Source organism: Pelodiscus sinensis, chromosome 15, assembly GCF_052426305.1.
Source record: "Pelodiscus sinensis isolate ZL-2025 chromosome 15, ASM5242630v1, whole genome shotgun sequence".
Taxonomy (NCBI): domain Eukaryota; kingdom Metazoa; phylum Chordata; order Testudines; family Trionychidae; genus Pelodiscus; species Pelodiscus sinensis.
In genome coordinates this window covers 30,907,609-30,932,350 of record NC_143066.1, presented here as the reverse complement: position 1 = coordinate 30,932,350, position 24,742 = coordinate 30,907,609, and the positions used below count along the sequence as shown (strand labels likewise).

Below are 24,742 nucleotides of genomic sequence, written 5' to 3'. Positions count from 1 at the left end.
TGCATCTGGAACAGACTAGCTTATCTGAGGGACTGCATTGCTGAGGGGATGGATAATGGAGCTTTTCACCTCAAATTCAGTCAAGCTTGGCAGTGTCTGAAAGCTGTTAATATCTGGCTGTTCAAGGATGAAGTCGCCAATGTCAAGTGAATTTGGCTTTCCTCACTTACTAGCGGGCAGATGTTCATGTTGCAAAAATCGTCAGAGGCCAGCTAAGATGGCAATCTCAAAGAAATTAAACTCTCCTGTGGCGCATGGAGGTAGATGCTCTCGGTAAGGGTTGTAATATGTAGACAGAAGGTGCTGTGCACTTTGTGGCTACTACTGGTATTTGTGTGGGGTTCATAGAGCTCTGTGAAGACCCAACTCGATCAATTTGGATGGGTTTCTCTCTCCCCCCCCCCCCCCCCCCCGGCGATATTAAATTCACCAAGTTTAGAACCCAGATCCCACTTCGTGGTTTCACAGAACTGCTAATAATCTGGAGCTTTTTAAGGATAAGTCAAGCAGCAATCACATTGGCTAGTCTTTTTTTAACCAAAAGTTTGACTTCTTGCTTCCTCCCCTCCCCTGTTTAAGTGCAGTTGAAATGCTCTATCTGAAAGCTATATAAATACCATGTGAAACCTGCCTTTCCTGTCAGTGTCTATTTCTGAGGAAATTGGACACCAATTGGGACTGTGACCCTACACTCAGGTAGTATGGTTACCATGGGAAGAATGCTACTTTTCTCCTATTTTAATTATCACCACTGAAACTTAACTAAACAGTGCCACCTCTTAGCAGGATCTCTTTGAGCACTGTGTGTGAAGCTCAGAGACCAGTTAAGAGGAATGACTGAAGTCACAGGTTTATGGCAAGCCAGTTAGGCTGAGGTGGGGCTCTACTTAAAAAAAACAAAACAAAAAAAACCCCTAAATTATAGCAATCTTTTGTAAACTGTCCATGCTGCTTACTCTTTAGCCATTCTAGCGTACAAGATTCCCTGTGGGTTTGAGGCATACTCCCAAAGAGCATTCTGCAGTTCTGCTGGCATTCAGTGCCATCATACTATAAAATTATGAGCTGTAAGGCTTCTATGTTTGCAGAAGTGAGAAGCAGATTCTAGCAGATGAAACGGACTTTGTTCCTGGTAGCCAGTTGCAGTTGCCTTTCTAGGAAAGACGTGCAGAAATTGGGAGAATTTCAAATTGATGCTTTTATCCGATTGGTCCCTTCATTTCTGGTCTCTAACTCCCTTTCCCCATCGAAAGTGGGTCAGGAGGATTGCTGCTAGCAGCAGCAGGCACAAGCAGCTGCAAGTATGACCTTTCTCCTGGAGACTGCTTAAAGGCCAGTTTCAAAAACCAACTCCAGATTTCAGAGCTTGGCCTGTAGTATTTCAGGCTGAAAGGATAAAACTAAGCTGAACCTGTTCCCTGAAGGGTTGGAAGGATGACTTTTGAGAGCAGATGAAATTGCCATCAAAATGCTTATGGCAGTTGACAGAATTGGAGGGCTGTGTTCTGGACGGATGTCAGTGGAGAATTCTTGACCAGAGCAACTAGTCAAACTGGGGATGTTCTGGTTGGGAATAAGTTGATGAGAGAGTCTGGTATTTTCTCTGACACAACCTTGTTTGTTTATAAGGAATAGACCAAGTCCTGCTTCACTGAATGCAGGAGGCAACAGAAGCTGTTACTCAGCTTGCTTACTAGCAGTGTGGAAGGTTAAGGTAATCTGTAAGCATCACCCTAAATGCAGAATGCTTACTGGTTCTGGATAACTGGTGGGGGCTCGAGCAGCTGCCTGCCTACCGCAGACGGGCTGCTCTCGTCCATAGTAGTCTCTGTCCATGGGTAACCCAGGTGACCTGCAGGCATGGGCTGCTCTGGTGAGGGCTGGAAGCCAGGACAGCCCCAGTACAGGGCTGGAAGTGGGAGCCCTACAGGCTGGGGACTATCCTGCTGGGCTGGAGCAGTCTCCAGCTGGGTCCCACTTAGTTGGTTAACTGGTTAGACATTAGCCTAATCTAATATTTAACCAGTTAACTGATTAACCAGGATTTTACATCCCTATTACGTACTTACGCTGCATTCACCCTGCGTGCGTGCCTGCTTACGCTCTCGGAAAAATACCAAGTAGAACCCTCCGCCTCCATGGTGCTAGTTTCTGGGCAGGCTTCCTTCCCGTAGGCGAGACATGCCTCCCACGTCTGGGGAGGCTGACCCTAGTGCAAGAAGCTGCCCAGACTGTGGCTCCATCCCCCTTGGCCTTCCTCCTGGCGCCGTGCCCATGCACCATCTCCTCTCCTAGGTCCCTACTGCTCATATACCTCCACTACTCAGCCCCCTCCCCAGCAAAACCTCTGCCCACCTGCTGTTGGCAGAGTTCCTTCTCTCCACAGCCTCCTGCACTGAGCCCCCACTGTTTAGGTTGTCTGCCCCTCCCCCAGCTGAGTATCCATCTGCCCAACCAGAACAAATACAAAATCTTGAGGGAGGGACATTGGCTGCCCCAGGATGCCCCTTGGTGCTTGCCAGAGGCTGGGATGTGGCAGGCAGAGGTGGCCACAGGGGTGGGGGGTGGAGGCAAGGAATGAGAAGTGACAGAGGGCAGGTGGGGCTACCATTCCACAGGCATCTGTACTCTGAAAGGCAGCAAGTGAGTGGCTATTGCATCTGCTGCCTGTCTTCATCTGGCCTTTTTTTAGATATGGTCTCTTATGGCAATCTTAAAGGAAATGTTCACATCTCAATTTCATCTGGACACTCGCGTAGAGCAGGGTGGGGGGGGGGTGCAGTTACCTTATACGTTAGCCACCCACGTGGGGTTGCTGGATATGTGAGGAGAATGAGAGAGGGTGTAGCAGGAGCAGAGCACTTCAGTGTCTGCCCTTGGCTAGTGTGGGGTGACTTTTAGGGAGCTTATGCAAGTGTCATAGTTTCACGCAGGTGCTCCAACTTGCACTGGGGAGCTACAGCTGGCTTCCTGGCAGGCTTCCCCGCTTCTTCCATGCTGCAGAACTGTGCTTAGTGCAGTAAAGAATCTACTCCTACAGTCTGTCAGAGAAATGATTGGCTGTTTAGAAATCTCACCTAAAATAGGTTCCCCACTCCACACTAGAATCTATGGCCCAGGAGTCGAATCTGGCCCCCAGCTTGCCTGGATCTGGTCCCTAAGGGCTCGGTGGCTCTTCTCCCCAGCATCAGACAGCTGGCACTAATGCCCCAGCCCTATGGGCCCCCTCCAACCCAAACTCTTCCCCTTCCTCCCCCCACACACCCTCCACTCCTGCATCCTACAGGTTGGACCTCACCAGTCCCAAACAAGGGGATTTGCTGGACCAGAGGTGTTCCCCCTGCTACTGGCTCCCCAGATCACCTTACCTCCCCGCTGCCGTGCTGCTGTGGCCCTGGCACCCTGTACTACCCTGACTCTAGCCCTCGTGCTCCCAGCCAGGACTCTCTAGTTCAGAAACACCCATGGTCCTGCTGTACCATGGATATTGCTGGATGAGGGAGTCCCAGGTTTGGGAGATCCAATCTGTATCTCCTGCTCAGCCCTCCCCTGCACCCTCCTATCCTCCCAGACCCCAAACGCTAAATCTGCTTCCTAGTAGCTCTCTCACACACTAAACTAATTTTTGGCCCCACTCCAGATCATAGTGGGGCCTACAAAATCTAGCCTGCGTCCCCTTAAGTTTTGATATGCGAGGTGGAATATGGGGGAGTCTTCCTGTTTCTGATGGGGTTTGTTTTGTGTGTTTAATTTGTTTCTAATTTTTGTGCAGCCCTGACTGATTTTTGTTTTCCATGGGTCAGTGGCCAAAAAAGGTCTGTTCTAATGCCTTAATATCAAAGCAAGAGCTAGTAGTTAGGCTGACACATTCCAGAAATTGAGGAGGATGGGAAAGAGACTTACTTCTGAGCAGAGCTCTAGTACTCATGTGAGTTGTAGCCAGTAAATTTGGATGCCCTGCCCGCAGTTTCCAAGATATTACCAGGAAGCTTTCAGATTTGTTTGCCAAGCGAAGCTTCCTGTGCATGGCGGGAAGGGTTCTGTGCAACTTGGTGCTTTTTCATCTTGTCACTGTACTGTCTCCTCTCCTCCCCCCTCCCACCCCTGCTTGGGAGCACTATGGGCTACATATGATATTCCTGCTCCAGAAAAGCCCGTCTGCTAATGTAGGCCTAGAATAAACAGTCCCTTCTGATTGCAAGTGTGTGCAGAGTCCATTCAGTAGCGCACACTCCTATTATTTGCCCAGTTTTGACTAATTGCTGTTTAATGGCTCGGCTGAGCTGTGGATAAGTCGTCCCAAAGCGAAATTCAATGGGACGAAATGGAGCAGCTGGTAGAAGCAGTCCCATAGTAGGCTAATGAATTATAAATAACAGCTGTCAGGTTCCATTGCCAGCATCCAGGCGCTGACAAGCTGTGTTGTACCGCTCAGTCCCAGTGTGCATGCAGGCATGATGAAAGGTGCATACAATATTGATGGTGAGTGCAGCAGGAGTAGGCCTGTTCCCCTTACTTGTTGGCTCCCTCTCACAGTTTTTCCTGTCTGTCGTTCCTTCTGAGCCCCACAGTGAGTAGTAAGTAGTTGGGGGGCGGGGAAGCACTTCTTAATGAGTCTTTGTTGTGTGTAGGAAAAAGATCAATCTGCAAAATTCCCTGATTATTTTTGTGGGGGGGAAGGAGTTGTCTGTGCTATTCCTGGCCATTCTGAACTAATTTCCATTCTGGGACAAGGCAAGAGAGATCTCCAGAATGAATGCTGGAGAGGGGCTGAGATCTACAAACACCTTAAAAATTATTCTGTTAGGATGGGAGAGGTGGAGACAAATAGCCATCTTACAAAAATCCTCTGTGCCTTCATCAAGAATAGCCTACTGGAGTCCTGGATGTGCATGTACTAACTTTTTCATCCCTTAAACTGGTAAGCCCTTTTAAAATTGCCATTGGAGCCCTTCCAAACCTTGCCTGGGGGGCCCACGGATGCTGTCAGCTCCCCTGGAAATAAAATCTTGGACTCCAACCTAGTGTCCTGTTTTGAGTGCCACTGAGTATGGTGGCTGATATTGTTTCTACTCAGCATTTGTAGTTTGGCTATCATAGCTCACTTTCCTGCTTCCATGGAAAAGTCCCAGTTGCTTTGATGGGATGGAAAAAGCCATAGGGTCAACTTTTAGAATGGTGTTCCTTTATTCTAGAATGCAGCCAACTTCCCTTCTTCAGTGTCTTCCATGCTCCATCACACAGCAAGGAGGGAAGAAAGTGGTTCTGCTTAGACTTTGCCTCTCACAGCATATCAGTAGTAATGCTATTAGAATTAAATTTTCCCTTGCAGCAGGCATAAGAAGGCTCAAAGTGGGGGGGAAAATAAATAAAACCTGATTTATTCTATTTGTCTTTGTCTCAATAGATACCCTACGCTATTATCTTACCTGTAATGCTGGATATCCAAACCCATTTCAGCATGTGAGTATCTTAGCTCTCACCTTTCTGTTTTTACAAACTGCATTTCAGTGGGGCTGGATTTAAATCAGATAAATTGGTCCTAGAGTGGGTTGCAAGATTGTTAGCTTTGTCTAAACACTATGGCTTCCCCCCCTCCCCCCGAGGCACCCCTCCTTTGGTAAAAGGAGAAGACTTTCAGCTCCAGTGGTTGGTTCTAGTTTTTGGCCAGTAGTTCTGCCATCTCTGGCTATGATCTCACCAGCTCTCCAAAGGGAAGCAGGCTCGTATTTGAATGGGGCACCTTCCAGGTGCTGTGAGGAATGGTATTGGTGCAATAAGAGGTTCTCTATGCTGTGGACCTGATCTAAGGAGATTGGAAGTTCAGCCTTTCTGATGAGATGTGGTCAGGTTTGTAGCTTCATTCGTTGCTTCTGGCACTTTTTCCACTAAGAGCAGACATATTAATCTTGGGGATCCGAACAAAGTGCAGTTTGGGTAACTACATTCTGCCTGCCTAAAATCTCCTGCAGTCTCTATTGGGTTCACTGTTCGCTTCTTATTGTTGGGCAGTACTGCTTTGCATTGTTGAACTATGGTGTTCTACTCCGGAAGTGATTGCATTTCAGTGGAGGAAGGAGTGATTCCTGTATGTAATATATATCCTTATTAAGCCTATTGGGGACTCTCAGGATCAATTTGTATTGATGTTCGTTTATTCCTTTTATTGTTCCTTGAGCAACATTGTCATCTTTTGTTTACTACACGTATCCTAGTATTGATACTTCTCTGCAGGCTCCCTCTGTTTCTGTAGAATTTAAACATACTTTTTAAAAGGCATTTTGTAACTTGTGTCTCTGTAATGAGCCCTAAAATGTGGTCTGATGCCATAAGGTACACTTTTGGTTGTACTGCATATCTATGTAATTAGCATGCTCCTGAGAATAGTAAACTTGCCTTGGACCTCTTAGTGGAGTATTAATGGATAAAACTCTAAGCATTAGCCATTTCCCTGGTGATCATTTTTAACAGAAAAATCCAGCTGCTATTTGTGGGAGGAGTTTAGGATTATAGTTGGAACTTGAGTGGAACTTTTTTTTCCCCATTAATCTGACACTTACCCTGCATCATCAGGTATGTCCATATCTCAGTACTTGGGAGCTAGTATTGCCAAGGAACTCTTATGCACATCCCGGCTTGCCCTGACCATCTTTGTTTTTCTTTTTTAATAGAAACTGTCAGGTAGTCACAAAGCCTTGGTGGAAATGCAGGATGATGTGTTGGAGCTCCTCAGATCAGCCGTCAAAGAGTACCCTACCTCCAAGGTAACACACATCTTGAACTTCATCTTCTGAAAGCATTGGATGAGTAAAGGCTGTGTCCCCTCAACATGAGGCCCTAAACCAGCTCTTGCAAAGCCCTTTTGTTCTACTAATATCCACCTTGTTGCTTACAGGAGTACCTTACTCGGATACAGGAGGTTCTAAACTCTACCGAGATCAATTTGCAGCACCTGACTGCATTGGTAGACTGTCGCAGTCTGCATTTGGTGAGTGTGATTGATCAGTGTCTGGAGCAGACAGATATTCTATCTGAACATATGGAAACAGAGCCTCAGGGTTGCACTCCTTGAGAGTCAGGGTGCAAAGGTCTCTAGGGTGCCAAATTACAGCAGGCCCTTTGTCTGGCTTTGTTGCTCTGCTCTCTTCGGAAGAAAATCTCTGTTGGGGTAAGTGGCAGGTTAGGAAACTGGTGAACTTTTGTGCTTCTGCAAGTTGAAGCTCTGAGGCTTCACGTACCAAAGCTTAATCCAGCTCTGGGTCCGATGCCTTTCATAGCTATAATACTTCATAGCTGTGGAGCAAGATCTCCAGGTTGGTGAGCAAATTGTGACTTTGTCAAAATGTACAGTTAAATTTATAATCCACGCCTATCTGTGCACAGCTGAAGTGGGTACAAGAGCTGTAGCACTAGAAATTGACTACTGCTGATTTCATGAATATTGAGATTTATTGGGACAGGCAGACTTACTTTGTAGTGAACATAAGAACGGCCGTACTGGGTCAGACCAAAGGTCCATCTAGCCCAGTATCCTGTCTACTGACAGTGGCCAACACCAGGTGCCCCAGAGAGGGTGGACCGAAGACAATGATCAAGTGATTTGTCTGCTGCCATCCCTCTCCAGCCTCTGACAAACAGAGGCCAAGGACACCATTTTATCCCCTGGCCAATAGCCTTTTATGGACCTAACCTCCATGAATTTATTCAGCTTCTCTTTAAACTCTATTATAGTCCTAGCCTTCACAGCCTCCTCTGGCAAGGAGTTCCACAGGTTGAGTACACACTGTGTGAAGAAGAACTTTCTTTTATTCGTTTTAACCCTGTTACCTGCTAGTGTGGGGGGGGGGGGTGGGGGGGTTGTTGTTGTTTTTCCTTGAATATAATGTACATCTCTTGGTGTTCCGGAATCAAGCCTTGCATAAAAACAAGGATGTTGGTTAGCATTTAAAAACTAGCCCTGTGTTTAGTGAAACCAAACAAAGTACATTGGCTCCATGATCTTCACTATGAGCATCGGAATGCAAGTGGTGGGATTTGGAATACAGAATTTGCAAGGTTACTTTTTTATGACGAACCAAGGGATTCTGCTTAATTTCTCCCTTTAGGATTACGTCCAGGCTCTGACAGGCTTCTGCTACGATGGAGTGGAAGGGCTCATTTACCTGGTTCTCTTCTCCTTTGTCACTGCTCTCATGTTCAGTTCCATTGTGTGCAGCGTCCCACATACTTGGCAGCAAAAAAGGTATGCAGTGGGATGAAATAGACAGCTCACACTGTTGTATTATAGAGCTGCTGCCTAATGAAGGCATGCCCATCAGCATGTGGAATTCATTACTTTGGAGCAGGAGCGGTAGGATGTTTTAAAACAGGCCAAAAGTAAGGCAGATTTGTTAGCCTTAACTTGGTGAATTTTAAATCGGGACTATGTAATTCTGTCTATAGACACAACAGAATATTTAACATGGTGAAGTGAGATTTTTTTTTTTGTTTATCCTGAGTTACTGATTAATATAGATCTAGGGTGATAGAGGACAGCAGTACCTAAACTGTACATTGCCTCTATAAAATACCTGTTGTCTGTCTTTGCATGTCTTTGGAGGACATTGGGGCGGGGTCCTAATACTGAGGGAGACATATGAGGATCAAATCATGCTCATATTACTCTCCCAATTCCACTGAAGTAAATGGGATTTGAACTGCATGGCTCCTGTGAGCAAGATATGGCCCTCACTCTAATGAGATGGCCAAATAAAAAGTACATCCCTTTTGAGACACTAGCTGGATCAGAGACCTGTTGCCGTTTCTAACGGCTACATTGTGGTGGTGTTTAAAGGCAAGACCAAGATGTATTGGTTTATCAGTTAGGGCCAGTTATTGCGTTGATTGCTGCACAATGGAAGACTGAGAAGGGGGCAGGATACCAGCTTCCAAGTATCTAAAAGGTTGTTACAAGGTGGAGGTAGAAACATTGTTCTCCTTTAATTTCTAAGGATAGGACAAGAACCAATGGGCTTACATTGCAGCAAGGCAGGTTTATGTTGGACATTGGGAGAAACTACCTAACTGTCAGGGTGGTTAAGTGCTGGAATAAATGACCTAGAGAGGTTGTGGAATTTCCATTGTTGGAGATTTTTTTTTTAAAGCAGACTAGACAAACACCTGTCATGGATGGTCTTAGATCAGGGTGGTCAATGATGGTCCACCAGGATTAGTCCCTGGCGGGCCCCCATTTCTATATTTACCTGTGCCTCTGAAACAACTACCTGCAGCTAACGAGCTATGATCGTCTGATGCCTGTGAAGGCGCACGTAAATAAAGCAGTGGGGGCCCGCCAGGGACTAATTCTGGTGGACTGGATCCAGCCCAGAGGCCAGTGTTTGTCCAGCTTTGTCTTAGATGATGCTTGCCATGAATGCAGGAGGATTGTACTTGATGACCTCTTGAAATCCCTTCCAGTTCTATGATTCTATTATCATAACATGTTGTGTGATGGACCCAGCGGGGTCCGCACTAGGGGCGGGGGAAGAATCCTCCTCCCTGAGCAGGAAGCGGCCGCCGCAAGCGGCAGAAAGTCGCCCGGCGCTGCGCTGCCGGCCCCCGCCACGGCAGAGAGCGGGGCCGGGCGCGCGCTGGGGGAAGTTCCGGGCTGCGGAAAGATGCCTGATCAGGGCGCCGCGATTCGCGTCACGGGGCGGAGCCATGGGCGCGCCGGGGCTGGATCGGAGAGCCCCGGAGGAGGCGGGGCTTATGCCCCAGACGTCACTCGCCCGCGACTATAATCAGGGCGAGGAGATGCTCAGGAGGGGGGGAACAAGAGGGCAGCCATCCTGGCTTCCCGGAGCGCCAAGCACCCAGCCCTCCGGGCGACGAGGAAGGATGACGCAGGCAGCTGGCGGCTTGCCTTGGGATGGGCACGGCGTCTGTGACGGGGTGAGTGATTTGACGTTGCGCCGGCCAGGGGGGCCAGCGGAGGGGGAGTGGAAGGAGCCTGAGGTGGGACCGTTCTGGCGCCCGTGGGCAGGTGAGTTTCGGGCGGCTGCCCCGCCTGCTGTGGGGGGATCGCTTTAAAGCACCCACCCCACTTAGGGCCTCGGGCTGGGACCCGGTGGTGAGGGCGGGCCCGGGTCCCCCCACTCCCCACACCCCCTACCTCGGAGGAGGTCCCCGAGGCTGTAATAGCCTGGCACACTACCCCTCCCCGAGAGAGAACGAGAGAGAGAGAGAGAGACTGAGACAAGAGGGACGGCTCAAGAGCCCTGGCCGGGGGCCGCCCGGGAAGGCACCGGGCCGGGTCCGCCGAACCCCCTTGGCCCATACAGGGCAAGGGGTGATCGCACCCGGCCCCCGCACACTTACGGACCCCGAATCCAGGGCCAACTAGACTCCCGGAGGCGGCGGGTTCGCGGAGCCCCACCCCCACTCCACCGGCCCCGTCCCGGGACGTGGGGGAGTGGCGGGGTGCGGAGCTCGCACCCTCATAACCCGCCACAGTTGCATTGGATTTTTAGCTTTTCCTTTACCTGTTGAAAAAAACACTGCTCTAAATATTAGGTGATTTTCAAGAATGTCCTAGGCTCAGTGTACAGAACTGGAGGCAATCCAATATCAGGAAGATTTCCTGTGGCGGCGAAAGCTGCTCATAGGGTTGCCAGATGCTTTTAACAAAAATACCGGGCACACTTGACACTATATCACAGTCTACGTTGCATCCTATTTAGGAAAATACTGGACATTTATATTTTCTCAATTTGTTTCCCGAACAGAGAGCTCAAATACTGGACTGTCCGGTTCAAAACCAGACACCTGGCAACCCTAGCTGCTCTTCCTACCAAAAAACACTTTGGAAATTGTATCCATATATCTCTTCAGAAAACTATTGGGGATTTTGATGCTCTTTCCATATTCAGCAGCAAAAACAGAGCTACATATCAAGCTGGTATATTTACTCTAACACTTGTTTCAGGAAGTGGCTTCCCTCACGGATAAGTGGAGGAGGCATACCCTATATTTCCTTTAGTAAAACTTCACTGTCACCTTGTGATACTGGAAGTACTGGCAGCTGACAAGATGAGGTGGGATAACTCGTCCTGTATCCTAGAGGTTGGAGAAGTCATTCTGTTTGGTCCACCTCCTAGCCAATATTGATAGGAAACATTCATTAATTTGACTACCCACTATCCATCCATGCAAAGGTGCTTTATCTCATCCTGACTTGTATAGTCTTAACAGTAAGCTCTGCTGCATGAGGGGTAGCTGTGTTAATCTGTAACTTTAAAAACAAGTAGTTCCATGGTCCCAGGGGGTGTGTCTACACTGTGCCATTATTTTGAGAGAACTAGCATTATTTAGAAATAATGTGAGCATCTACACAGCCATTCTGTTTAGAAATAAATTCGAAATAATGGGCAGCTTATTCCAAAATCTGTAAGCCTCATTCTACAAGGAATAACACCTATCCCAAAACAGCTATTTCGAAATAAGGCATGTATAGATGCTCCACTGCTGCTATTTTGAAATAGTCCCTTACCAGGGCCATTCTAAGTTATTCCTCCCCAGTACTTCCTAGGTCTCTAAATTGAGATCTAATGTCTACTTTAGGGAAATCTGCCTTGGACTAATTTTGAGGCTTCCCTGCAGTGTCAACGTGCTGTTTTAAAATAAGCGTGCAGTGTAGATGTACCCTTAGAGACTAACAAATATATATATTTAAGCTCATCTGAAGAAGTGGGTTTTGCCCACAAAAGCTCATGATACTTATATAGTTAGTCTCTAGTGTGTGACAGGGCTACTCATTGTTAATAAGTTCCACTGTCAAGACCTGGGGGAAAGGGTTGGTTAATTAGAGGTGAAACAGTGATGAAATATTACAATGGCTCAAATTTCCATGCCACCCAGTTCAAGGGATGGGCAATGATGTATCTGAATCTGCTCTTCCAAGCTAAAGAAAGGTGCAGGCTGTGCAGGAGACTGTCAGTTTGGGCTTGCCATCATTAACGTAATGTGTACAGCGTTCAGCTGGTGGGAAATGTGATGTCTGGATTTGAGACGTGGTTCCTTTCTGCCTAGTGTGTTTCCTTTCAGACACTTTTCTAAAAATAATCCTGAGTTGTAGATTATAATGAATAAAATCTTAACTTGTCTCTAGCAGTGTGATATGATTGTTCTAAATATTTAGAAAAACATTTCAAGGATTAAGATACATGTTCCAGGCATATGTGGTTTTTGATATAATGGTCTCTATAAGAGACTTAAACCAACTCTGTTGCTGTCATCTGCTTGTCCAGAATTACAAGCCTTGGTTTCAGGAATAAGCTACTGTTGACCTATGCCTGAGAAACACCTGCACTGTCTGAAACCATCTCCAGTGACCTAACAAAAATCCTAGAATACTAGAACTGGAAGGAACCTCGAGAGGTCATAAAGTCCAGTCCCCTGCACTCATGGAAGAATCAAGCACCATCTAGAAGATACCTGATGTTTGTCTGTCTAACCTGCTCTTAAAAATCTTCAGAGTCGGAGAGTCCCCAATCTCCCTAGGCATTTTATTCTAGTGTTTAACCACCCTGACAGTGAGGCAGGTTTTTCTAACTTCCAACCTATACCTCCCTTGCTGCAATTTATGCCCATTGCTTTATGTCCTAATAACAAGCTGTACTGAGTGGCTCAGGATCTGCGAGTCATGGATCTGAAATGCGTCAAGAATAGTAGAGATCTCTCTTGGAAAGTGCTATGTAATATCTATTATCATCCTTCCATAACACCCTCACAGGAGGCTCATGCTGTCTGCTCCTGATAAATTTGATTTAGATTTTTTTTTTTTTACGTAGGGGTGGGGCTAAATGCCAGGGTGGGGAGAGGAATACAGCACCAGGAAAAACAATGTAGGTTGGGTTCAGATGAGGTATGTAAAATCCTGTTTAACTGGCTAGTTGGCTAAACATATTGTTTAACCAGGGTAACAGATTAAAGGGGGGGGGGGGACAAGTGGGGGAAGATGCTCTAGGGATATAATAGTGTAGTCGATTAACCAATAAGCAACAGCTTATAGGTTAATGCTATAGACTACACTCATTCCTTTCTCTCTCTTCTTCCCTGCTCTCTTCTCCCCCCCCCCCCCCCCCCCCCCCGTAATTTTTTTTATCAGGCTGGCCAGCAGCCTGGCTCAGTCCTGCCTCATGCTGGGTCCAGGACCTACTAGCACTGCAGCTCTGCATTTAAAGTGTATTAGGAGCTAGGTGGGCAAGCAGCCCAGCTCAGTTCTGGCTTGTGCTGGGTCTGGGAACTCAGCCTCCCTGTCTTCCTCTCACTCCCTCCCAGATGGGCTGCTGCTACCCCACACAGCTGCCTTTTTATCAGAGGCAGCAACACAGGGTGACAGGCAGCCAGTCCTCAAAGGTAGCTGGTTTTTAAAATGGCTTCCCTCGTGGACCAGCTCCCACCTGGCACACCATGCTGCTACCTCTGATACAGAGGCAGTAGCATGGAATGGCAGGGAGCTCCTCGAGTGTGTGGCCAGAGCATACTGGCTGCTGGCCCCACCCCCGGGGACTTCTAGAATAGTCGAGTAACCTATAAGAATTCATGAAGTTAATCGACTATTGAGTTATCCGATATTTAACATCTCTAAGATGCTCCAGCTCAGCTGGAGCACCCCTTCTCTCCTTGGGCATGGACTGCACTGGCTGAGACACCAGAGCAGTCCCTGCTTGCAGCAGGCCAGGGTGCCCTGCAGGCAGGGGCTGCTCTGCTTCCCGGTCAGAGCAGCCCCTACCTGTGGGGCCTTCAGCCTGCCACAGACGCTCCTCCAGCCCAGCCAGCGCAACCCCTGTCTATGATTAGCCCCACGGGGGGCCTGAGCAGCCCCCTGCCTACAACAGGCGGGAGACTTCTCCAGCTCCCACCAGCTATAAGGCTTACCAGTTAACCGGTTAACCAATTAAACCAGAGATGAGAAGCCTCCAGCTTGCCTGTATCTGGCCCCTGAGGCTTGGAGGGTCCCCTTGTATTGGGGACCCTGTGTGCTGGCACTCCAGCCTTCCTTCCCCCACCCACTGCCCCACCATGGGACTGGAGCAGACAGTCTACTAGGCTGGGCCCCCCTAGGCTCTGGCGTGCAAGGGAAATGTGGAGAGTGTCTTTCTCCTTCTCAGGTGGTTTGCTTGTGTGGTGGGGTTTTTTCCATGTGCATCATCACCAGTGATAAAGGTGTGCAGGGCAAACTCGTTCAATGGGTTGGCACAGACAGAGCAGAGTTATTCCAGTTGTAAGGCAATTTTGTTGTCTAGGAAGAAATAAAATTCAGAGACCACTTTCAAAGATGGGGTGGGCTCTGCAGGGCATAAGAGTAAAATAGCAAAAATACATATTTGTTTAAAATTCATAGATTTTGCTGTTGCACTTGAGACATCTGTTGAATAAGAGGATGCCACTGTTAACTAGAGCTTTGTGTGCAGTTCTCCTTTGGAAAAAAGTGACTAGTTCAGTTCATAAAGTACATGTTTCTCATAAAATCAATGCTTCCATTCACAAAATATTAGATAAGTCTCATCCTACAATCCCAAAGATATAGATATAAACATTGACTCCAAGACAACAGTAGTCCAGACAAATACATCAGAATCAGATCTTTACAGTAGCAAGGACTTTGTCCTTCAGGATAGGAAGAAATAGCTTAGGCAAAAGATGCCTTAATTTAGGAATGTAAAGGGTTAACCTGTTACCCCTTGCTTAGTGGCATGCTTATTGGGTTAACCGGTGCCTGGCCCTACCGGAGCAGCCCCCTGCCTGTGGTGCTGTTTGGGCCCACTGCACCACTAGCTGGTTAACCGGTTCAACTAGACGTTTAATCAGTTAACATTTTAAATGGGATTTTACATTCCTACCTTAAGTCCACAGAAATTAAACCCTGCTGCACTGGCTTCCAAAAGTTTGTCCTTTTACACAGTGAAATAAAGGGACCTTTTCTGTAGCCACTCTGAAAGGAGTTGACCATGAAGTGCCACTGAAGACCTTGAGTAGAACTACTGCAGAATCAACCTTCTTTTATGGTATGTCCCATGAAGACCTCTAGAAATCCAGTCAAGAAATAGACAGCGAAGTGCAACTTCAGTATGGTTTCTGAGGGAGACCTAGTCCAAGATTCATACTGCAACTGGTACCCCCATTTAAACAAGCGCTGAGTGTTCTTGAGAGTATTCATGCTCCTGTTTATATGGTTGGGGGAGCTGCTGAGTTGCATGATCTGCTAAGCCCTGTGGAAAGGACTTTTGGATACTGGGGAAGATGTTGCAGTCAGAGTCCAGATGGCGTTTGTGGGAGGTCTGAGTCACTCTGGTGGCTGGGGAGGAGATGCTTGCTGTGGTCTGTATCTATGCTGCCATATTGAGGTGCACAGTGACTGGCTGTTAGGGGGGATGTGCGGAGGAGGATTAGAAGGTTACTGGGATTACCATGTGCTCTGGTTTCTTGCAGGCGCCACTAACATAACAATTCTAGGCTATTAGGAGCAACTTTTCTTTCCTACAGGAGCTCGGATGATGATGGAGAGGAGGAATCTGCTGCTCAAGGGAACAGACAAACCCACGATAATCTGTACAGGGTGCACATGCCCAGCCTCTATAGCTGTGGGAGTAGCTACGGCAGTGAGAACAGCATTCCAGCAGCAGCACACACAGTGAGCAATGCTCCTGTCACCGAGTACATGTGAGTAGCCAGGAGAGAGGAGAGGAACCATGTTGTAGTTGTCTCTGTTCAAGCTACTTTTCTGTACGTCAGTTCCAGGTGTCAATTGCACAGCATAACTTAAACACTTTTTTAGCAGCAGCAGCTGCTCTGGAGAGCAAACAAGCTTACTAACAGCAGTGTGATAATCCCGAGGGGCCGAGTGATAAAAGGCTCTGTTTATCACTTGATCTTAGTGATCTTTTTTACTTCCAGCAAGGGCAAGTGTTTCTGTCCTCACAGAAATAACTACACAGGGTGTATGACTAGAAAATATTGTTGCCCTATGTTTGAGGATTTACAATGTTGCCTATAGAAGGGAACTAAGTGTCACCAGTCACTACATTAAAAGCTTTGTTCCTAGATGGGACAGTTCAGAAGTAACTGCTTTGCAAGAGAAGTTTTAAGCCTCCTGAATGGGCGGAGATCCAATAACAGCAGCTTTAGACTGTTCTCCCATGGCAGTTGATCTCATCTGCCTTTGCTATTTAGTTTATGCAGGGCAGTCTAAGCTTTTAGGTATCCCTTCTAGAGAACTCCTTCCTTGAGAGTGTCTGTCTGCAAGGCCTGTCTGTTGGATTGGTTCACCCATGTTTATTCTGGCTGTTCGCTTTTGGGAAAGAAGGCTGGCTTCATTTTAATTGTTTATGTAGAGTGCCACAGGTTCTCTGAGATGGATAGGCACCCTTTTTAGGATTGCATGGATCCAGGCGGATGTGACCCATTTTGGTATGCAGGAAAAGTTTTCCAAGGAATTGAATTATGATTCTGGAGAGTATCTGTGGGAGGTGGTAACCCAAATGCAGGGCACTATCTCCTCATTTCACAAGTCCCTGTGCTGGAGAATTTTGTGTGCCATGTGTCCCTCTCTCACTATTCATATTTTCCTTTTATAGGAGCCAGAATGCAAACTTCCAGAACCCTCGCTGTGAGAACACGCCTCTGATTGGCCGGGAGTCTCCACCTCCCTCAGTAAGTCCTTTTGACTGCTTCTCTGCCCCATCTCAGATGGAGTTCTGCGTTGGAGAGATGCACATGCCACTCCCATGTATTTCAGAAGGAGTTGACTGTGCAGCTCAAGGCAGAAGTTCTGTTTCGTAAACGGTGGAAAACTTAGCAGGCAAGCTGTGTCTAAGCTGCCATTGAGAATAAAAGCCCAGTATGCTACTTGGGGCATGTACTAATTCCTGGAGGAATTCTGCAATTTTACGATGGCTCCAAATGCAACAATTACAGAATTCCCCCAGAACTAATGTATGTGTGAACATTTTTCATATTAAGTTTGAGCTAATAGTTCTCTGGACGCATCCTGCCATCGCTTAAGCTTGTGAGTTACTTTTGTATGATTTCAGTGAGGTGGCTGTCCCTCACACAGTTACTGTTTGCAGGCTTGGTCCTTAAGTTTGGAAAAACTGATGAGCCAGTAAATCCAGCAGTATTACAGAATCTCTCTCCTTAATTTGCACTGTGAAAACAAGAGGATGAAGTTTGCATTTTTGAAGGAGTTTGTTTTTTGTTTCACAACTTTGAATTGTTGTCTTTGTATCTAATTTCCTAAAGAGAAGAAAAAATCTTTCATGGAAGGTTCTTTGGTAATCAGGAGCTTGAAGTAGCATGGGAGCCATTTTAGTCTGAGTAAAATATGGATTTTTATTTATGCATATAAAAAATTAGATACTGTAAATTTCATTACTACCATACCAGCTTTTGTCATGGGCCATCGGAATGCTAACTAACCATCCTGCTAACTGTACCTGAGGACACAGGATTTCATCGTTAATAGGGCCTCACTGGTTATAATTAATCGAAAGCCCACACCACATGGGCTAAGCCTGGTTCACTGAATGGGGCCTTGATACAACAAAAGCTTTGCCTCTTCTAAATTTAGAAAACAGGAAGACCAGCACCTATTTTTATATTTCTCATAGATTGGCCAGACTTCTTGAAGCTTGCTTAAAATGAACAAAAAATGTGTTTCGGGTCCCTGACACTCAGTGCTTGAACTTAGAACGTGTTATCAGCTCTCAGCAATGGGGCTGGCTGCAGAGAAGTCGCCGCAGCTTTCAATGTAGTGTCATAAACCACTGCTGTACTGTTGGAATTCTGTTACAGCAAATGCACTGTCCCTTTAATGCTGCACAGACCTATTCATCTTATTCCTCTGAGGCAAGGTCTTGCCATACAGCATTTCCCACCCCCTAGCTCTTCTGCCTCAAAGAAAGGAGGCTTCTTTCTGCAGGAGCTCTAACCATGAGGAGAGGATTCCCTGGTTCTTCAGTAGCTGGTTGCATTAATGGCCCTGAATGTGGAGCTAAATCTTGGTGCCTCCAACTGTTTCTGAGGAGAGATGCTGGTAAGGGTTTTTTTCAAAGGAATTTCACTTGAGGGCAGCCAGAGGGATGTGGGGGATGACATTATCTACCTGTGGGAGGTAGGGGTGAGAGCATGGTCCTGGCAGGGAAAACTGGGATACAAGGAGAAGGGAACGGCACAGAAGCAGTGGAGAAAATTCAGTTTCTGAAGGAGGATGTGCATTCCACATAGAAGGAACTGCCTCCGAAAGTGCTCACAGACCATTTGGGTGAGGGAAGGGAATGAATCCCTTTGTGTTTGACACTTAAGGTAGAGGATCCTCCAGAGTATATGTAGGCAAATCTTTGTGTTCAGTAACTGAGGCTATTTCAAAAGTGAGGGGGAGACTGAGCCCATTTATTCAGCAAACAATCCCTGCAGTTTGGGGGTGCGCAGAAAAAATATCAGCAGTCATGTTCACCTGTTTGGGGGAAGGGATGTCGGAGATCTGCAAAAAGGAACCACCCAGGCAGAGTAAAGAGACAGTGCATGACCAGGACTGATGTATCCTTCTCCACTTTCATTGTGGGAACAGGTTGTGACAGACATGATGACCTTAGAAGAGCTAATCACCTACTGTATTGTTTGTCTATTCTTTTTCCCCCCCTGTCATTCCTTTCATCGTTCTCCTCCTTCTTGTCCCAGGGCTATTCCCGTAGGGTGGTAGAGCCCTCCCTGTCACTGGCACACACCACAGCGTGTCACTTGCTTGCACTGTGTTTTTCATGCACGTTGAGGCTGCACTCTCTTTTTCTCTCTCTCTCCTGCGTCATCACAGTTGTATTTGGCTGCCATGGACAGTAGCAGCCATATGAGCTGGCAGTTTAAGCCCTCGGACAGTGCACGGAGGTACTGGTAACAGCGCCCGCAAATGGAACAGGTACTGAAATAAGGTCCTTCTCGCTCAACCCTTCCTCCACTCCCACCCCCCCCTCCATCCCTGCACTGTTTACCTCAGGCCAGCGCCTTATTTCTTCACATTCCTTCCCCCGCACCTCTCCGCATTCCCTCTTGCCAAGGGTTGACGCTAACCAGGGTTGCCCTGGTGCTCACTAAAGGAGCAGTATCCACATTTCACTATGGCAAGGCTTCTTGTATGCGTTCTGACAGCCAGAGAGCCATACCTCAGGGTGGAACCAAAGTCACTGCTGCTTTAATCCACAGATTCCAAGTGGAGGAACAGTATCCACATCTGGCATCAAAGAGTGCCCCACACTACAACCTCATCCTGTGTATCCACTTGCTAACAGTAATATGGATCAACATAGCTATATATATATTTAATAGGGACTGGCTAGCTGTTACCACCTCTGGCTTCCCTTGACCCTTATCAGTACTCCTTTGCTCACCTATACAATAGCATGTGCAAGAAACCAGAGTTTTTTCTGCTACTTTCATTAAGATCTGCCAAAGAATCTTAAACCCAACCAGAATTGCTCCTGCACATTGCTTGTTAGAACTATCAGCTGTACTGCGAGCTCATATGCAGCTTTCCATTATATCCTTGCATTCAGGGTTATAAGTAAATGACTTTTCCCTGATGTAAAGACACAAGCACTAACATTCTTGATTCTGCCTAGTTCTGTTTCAATACTTCTTTATGCCAAAAGCATTCCCTCAGTGTCCTGCATATACTGTGGATGGCGTGCCAATGAGTCCTTTCCTAGCACTGCTTCGTTGTCAGTGTAACTAGTGTATATGCTGTGATGACAATCCGCTTCCAGGATAGGCCATATTCCTACCCTCCCCCTAGTGGTTGGCAACCAGAACTAGTTGCAATAGGAATGAGTAAGTGGTTGGCACCAGGTCTTATAGCTCATGAACTGTGTGCCTTGGTTGAGTTCAGGAGCATGTTGTATAACGTGAATTCCTGGGCAGCACACTATAACTGGGATAAACAATGTTGTGATCAGTACAAAGACAACTCGAATCACCACTGAATCAAAATGGAAAATGTTAGCACTGTTGGGAGTGCAGGCTCCTTTCCAGTTGGGTTGGTATGGCCCACAATCCAGTTTGCCTCCCATCCCCAGACATATTTGTACATAAATCTGCTGCTACTCCACATCCGCCATTCCTGCTGGGGCTTCTCTGCTGTCATCTCACTGAGATACCATTTTTCTCATGTCACTGCTTGGCCTGCGTTCGTGCCTTTTGTTTGCTCTGCTTTGTGATGTGCTTGTGGATGTCTAATATGCTGGCTGAATTATGGGGTGGGGGCAATAGTTTTGCCTTGATGCAGTCTGTGGCCAGTGTCTGAATGGAAAAATCTACGTGAACAATTAATGCATGATGCTTGTGCTCTGCAGAATGTCCCAGCTTTCTCCACTCTTAGAGCACTCGTGCAGGGATCTTCTTTGGGCATCAGCGCTTGGTGCTTTCCTGCTTCCTTATTCCTGCAGGTATTAGAGTGGTGTTCTTGGCACCATTGTGTTTAAGGGTCTATCAACACTGTTTATTGTAAACCTTGTTTTACAGGGATTTGACTCGGGATTTAAAATAGTCTCTGGACTGAAACTTGACACAGTCTCTGCCTAGAATCTTTTCTCTGTACCAAAAGATGCAGAGTCCATATACGGCTTTGCAAAAATAAAAGGTGAAAAATTCTTTCACTCTCTCCCCAGGATCGCAGAAATTGTGCATCTCTTAAGCCCTGCTTCTAAGTACAGTTCTCCTAAATATTAGAACTCTTCGGTTTCAGAATCTGCTGACTGGCCCTGTCTCCCTGCCCTGGGGGAAAAAAAAAAAGCAAATCTTTTTTTTATTACAACAACAGTTGTCTGATAATTGTATAAATAAACTAAATAAAATTCAAGCCTAGAAGCTTCAAGTTGTGGCTGATTGAACCTGGATAAGTGTTGGGGATTTTAGCTTTTTTTTTTTTTTTTTTTTTTTTTTTTTAAAGGAAGCTGCCATCCATAAGTACTACATTCCTCCCATGCCCCCATAAGAATATGCAAGGGTTCTGTTGGATGGGTATGGTGCATGTACTTGGTACAGTCTTGTACTTTGCATATCACTGGTATGTTTTATCACTAAAACCACAAGATTTACCTGGTTTGTGTTCAAATACATGCTCTTAAACTGAAATAACTGAGTGTGTGTCTTTTTTTGCAGCCAAGAATTTTTATGCTTGCAAAGTATAAGCTACTTAGCCAATGTATGCTGGGAGAACTTTTGTTTTTTTCCCTCAGTGGGGGCTCAGCTCATTGGTGTTGTAACATCTTTGCAAGACACGGTGCTCTCCCTCACCCCAATGTACTCAGTACCATATCATTTCTTACTGACGGGTGGTAAGTGGTGGTGTCAAAGCACAAGACATCAGAACAATCAAAATATCCATCTACTGTATCGTTCATGATGGCCCAATAGAGTAACTAACAAAATGACCAAAATAAACATTAAAAATTGTATTGCTTTAAGTGGCTTTAAAAAGAAAAAATGCAGGTTTATAGGTACCTGGAGAGTCATAGCCAGAATGTTGGAAGGATCCAGAGTACATGATTTTATAACCTTCTATGAAAGCTGGTTGTGTTTTTTTTTTTTTTAAGGAAATTATATACAACTGTCTACCTCAAAAACTTCAAGCTTGTGTCAGATACTTGAGGATGGTACTGTGACTTAGCTGCAAACGTTTTTTGCGTTTGTTCCCCTCCAAATTGTCCACATTGTAACAATATACAATAGTGGCTTTCTATGCAGTTAGATGTTTGGTCACTTTAATGGTTACCGGTAATTCAATTCTGGTTGTATCCTGGCAATCTTCCTGATGTTGTAATTCTCTGTTCGCCTGTATCTATGAGCCCACCTTGATGTTAGCATCTTTCTGAGCTCTTTCCCGTGTTCCCTTGGAAGTGTGCTCCAGGAGTAACATGTCATAGTGGTATCTGTAGCAAGTGGGGTGATGCACTCTGAGGACCAGCCAGCCCTGTTAGGGGTCCTGTGTACACTCGCAGAACAATGAGGTGAGCTGTTTTAAGAAGTGTTGGTCTGACTTCAGAGGAGCAAAATGCTGTTAGCTGCCTTGCTACAAAGCTCTAACTATGTTGTGTGTGGATGCACAACCCTATTTAGAACTAACCTTGGCAGTAACTGGTTACAAGTTGGTTGAAAATTGTAACATTGACAATGCCCTAAGGGACAAGATTCACAGATTGAGAAAATGGGCCTTAATTCTGACTTCCATGGCTTTTCTCAGCTTGCATGACATTGTATGGTGGTTTTAAGGTAGGTTTTGCATTTAAAACAATACCCTCTGTTTCACTTTCTATCCAATTTTCCCTTCAGTCTGAATTTATTCTATTTTTGGTGCTATTCAGACTTCGTATCCTGGATACACTGGAACAAGTCCAATATCTTTTGGCCGGTGAATGCCACTAGGTGTATCTGGTTCATTCTTTAACGCACCCCACTAGATTGCTGTTCTTTTTATTGAATGGTTCTTCCACAGAAGGCTGCTGCAGGTCTTCATGTATGATCAGCCCAGGAAGGGGTGTAAAAAGTGTTCCAAGGTTCTCTAGCTAAACGCGCTCCTGCCTTTGAGAACCTTTTGGAGGATGGAATTCATGTAGTTATCCACTTCTCTTCTACCCACTCTGCTTCCCACCCACGCCACACAGATGGAGTGCTGCTGTCTGGAAAAGTCTCCTTTTAGAAGCCTCTTCTGCTTTGAGTGACGCCAGTGGGGGAATCCAGCTCTGCCTTGCAGTCCTTGAAATACTCTCGACTTTTTATATGGGCTTCTCAGAGGAGAACTTAGAGTTAAACCACTTTGAGCTTACTGCATTCAACTAGTCAGTGTGTTTCCATCGCAGTCCCAAACTTTATTTTGGCGGGCTGTGGGGCAACTGTAATTACCCTCTGCTGTAGAATATCACCCATAGTACTGGCTAGACTCCTTTTTTTGAAAAAAAAATCCTTTCTTTTTCTCAATAATAAGAGGACCCAGGACACAGCAGGACATACCATGCTCTTCTACATTTAGAAGTTAGTGCTAGGCTGGGTCATTGTTCCTATGGCCCAGAGGGCTCCCAGCCCCCACCAGAGCAGCCCTTGTTTGTGGGAGGCCCAGACTCCTTGCTGATAGGGGCTGTTCCAATCAAGAGGTACAACAGGCTGCCTGCGAGGCTGGAGCAGCCCACTGCACACTTCAGTCCATACTAGGTATCAATTCACCAGAACTGGTAAACATCATTTGTGTAAGATGATGCTTACCAGTTAACCTTTCACATCCCTAATTGTTACCACAGAACACCTGTGTCCCCTCTCGGTTCAGGTGGAGGAAGGCTCTTAAAAATTAGCAATCATTGAGTATACAAGTGAAGTATCAGCATCTCTCGAAGCTAATACAACTGAGAGGCCATGTACTGTACTCGGCGGTGGTGAGATATTGTATAACATTGACACTGGCAGAACAATATCGAAATTGTTACTGTACACGAGTGGTCCCCAACCTTTTGGGGCTGCGCATGCGGCGTGTGCCCAGGGGCAGGGCCACCACAGCACATGTGCTGCGCGCCTGCGGCAGGGCCAGCCCTGATCACTCGGCGGGTGCACATAAATGCCCCGGCAGGTGCCATGGCGCCCGCAGGCGCCGCGTTGGGGACCGCTGCTGTGCTCTGGTCTCTCCTGTGTTCATGCACCGCAATAGCTCCCGCCCACCCTCATTGAATCAGTTAACCCAATAAACATTAAGTTAATCATTACGTTTAACTAGTTAACTAATTAATTAAAAGGGATTTTACATCCCTACTTCAGTGGTCTCATCAGATGGGAAAGGTGGTTCATAGTGGAGTCTAATTTGTACTCATAGTTATAGAACTACATATCTGTTGTTGCTAGGTGAACTTGCCACTTTCAGAGACACAGCTTAAAGGCACTGAAAAATCAGCATTTGTGAGCAGCATTATCAGGAAGTAGAGAGAGTTCCTAGCACCTCTTTGTAAAGGTGGGAAGCAGGAATTAACCCTGCTGACATCTGCTTCTCCTTTTTGTCCAACTGTAAAGCCCTTATTAAGCCAGAGGAACACAAGGTGGAATTCCATCTGGAGACAGTAACATGTTTACGTCTGCATGAAGGCGCTGGGTGTCTGTTCTCTCTGCTGTGTACAAGTCCTGGTGTTGTGGGTTTCATTGCTGTGCTCTAGCAAAACTGAAGATGGTTTGGATGGGTTTGTGTGATTCAGCTATCGAACACCATTGGAGTCATCTTCTAAAAACAAATCCTAGTCACCATGAATTTCCACCCACACCCCAGCATCGGTCCTTGTTACTGCCAGGCTGTGGGAAACCTGTGTCCAAAGCCAGGATTTGATACTAACCATCCCTGTTAGTGGATATCGATCTCGTTCCAGCTGTGTGGTCAGCCTTTGTGAGCATTTGACTACCCTGTGTGGAACCTCAGCTAACCTCTTCTAAGTTATTCTTGATGCATATGGTGGCTTAACTTCTTTCTTCTCCTGAGAACATGGATCATACCTACCCCCAACCTCCCCATCTTCTAGGCTAAAGGTGGCAATCTAACTGCAGAGCTACTGAAATTGTGACTGAGAGGGGGTTTTATACGTGCATTCTTCTTCTCCCTATTAAATCCAAAAATTCTGAATTTATCTGTTGCTTCTCGATACTGGTATTTCCATCTTGACTAGATCAGCTAGTCCTTACCTGAGGG

At 46.4% G+C, this 24,742-nt stretch overlaps 1 protein-coding gene across 2 annotated transcripts in view; it reads left to right on the top strand.

Moving 5' to 3' along the window:
• The window catches only part of TTYH3 (tweety family member 3), a 113,860-nt gene that overhangs the window by 82,651 nt on the left and 6,467 nt on the right, over positions 1-24,742 (top strand). Inside the window, exons 8-14 of one of the 2 annotated variants that reach the window (XM_075899611.2) lie at positions 5,408-5,463; positions 6,672-6,764; positions 6,896-6,988; positions 8,106-8,242; positions 15,526-15,702; positions 16,617-16,692; positions 18,851-18,952. In XM_075899611.2, coding sequence (XP_075755726.1) covers positions 5,408-5,463; positions 6,672-6,764; positions 6,896-6,988; positions 8,106-8,242; positions 15,526-15,702; positions 16,617-16,692; positions 18,851-18,931 — 713 coding nt within the window. In that variant the 3' untranslated portion in view covers positions 18,932-18,952. The remainder of the gene's footprint in view (positions 1-5,407; positions 5,464-6,671; positions 6,765-6,895; positions 6,989-8,105; positions 8,243-15,525; positions 15,703-16,616; positions 16,693-18,850; positions 18,953-24,742) is intronic. The other variant, XM_075899612.2, reaches the window with a different exon arrangement.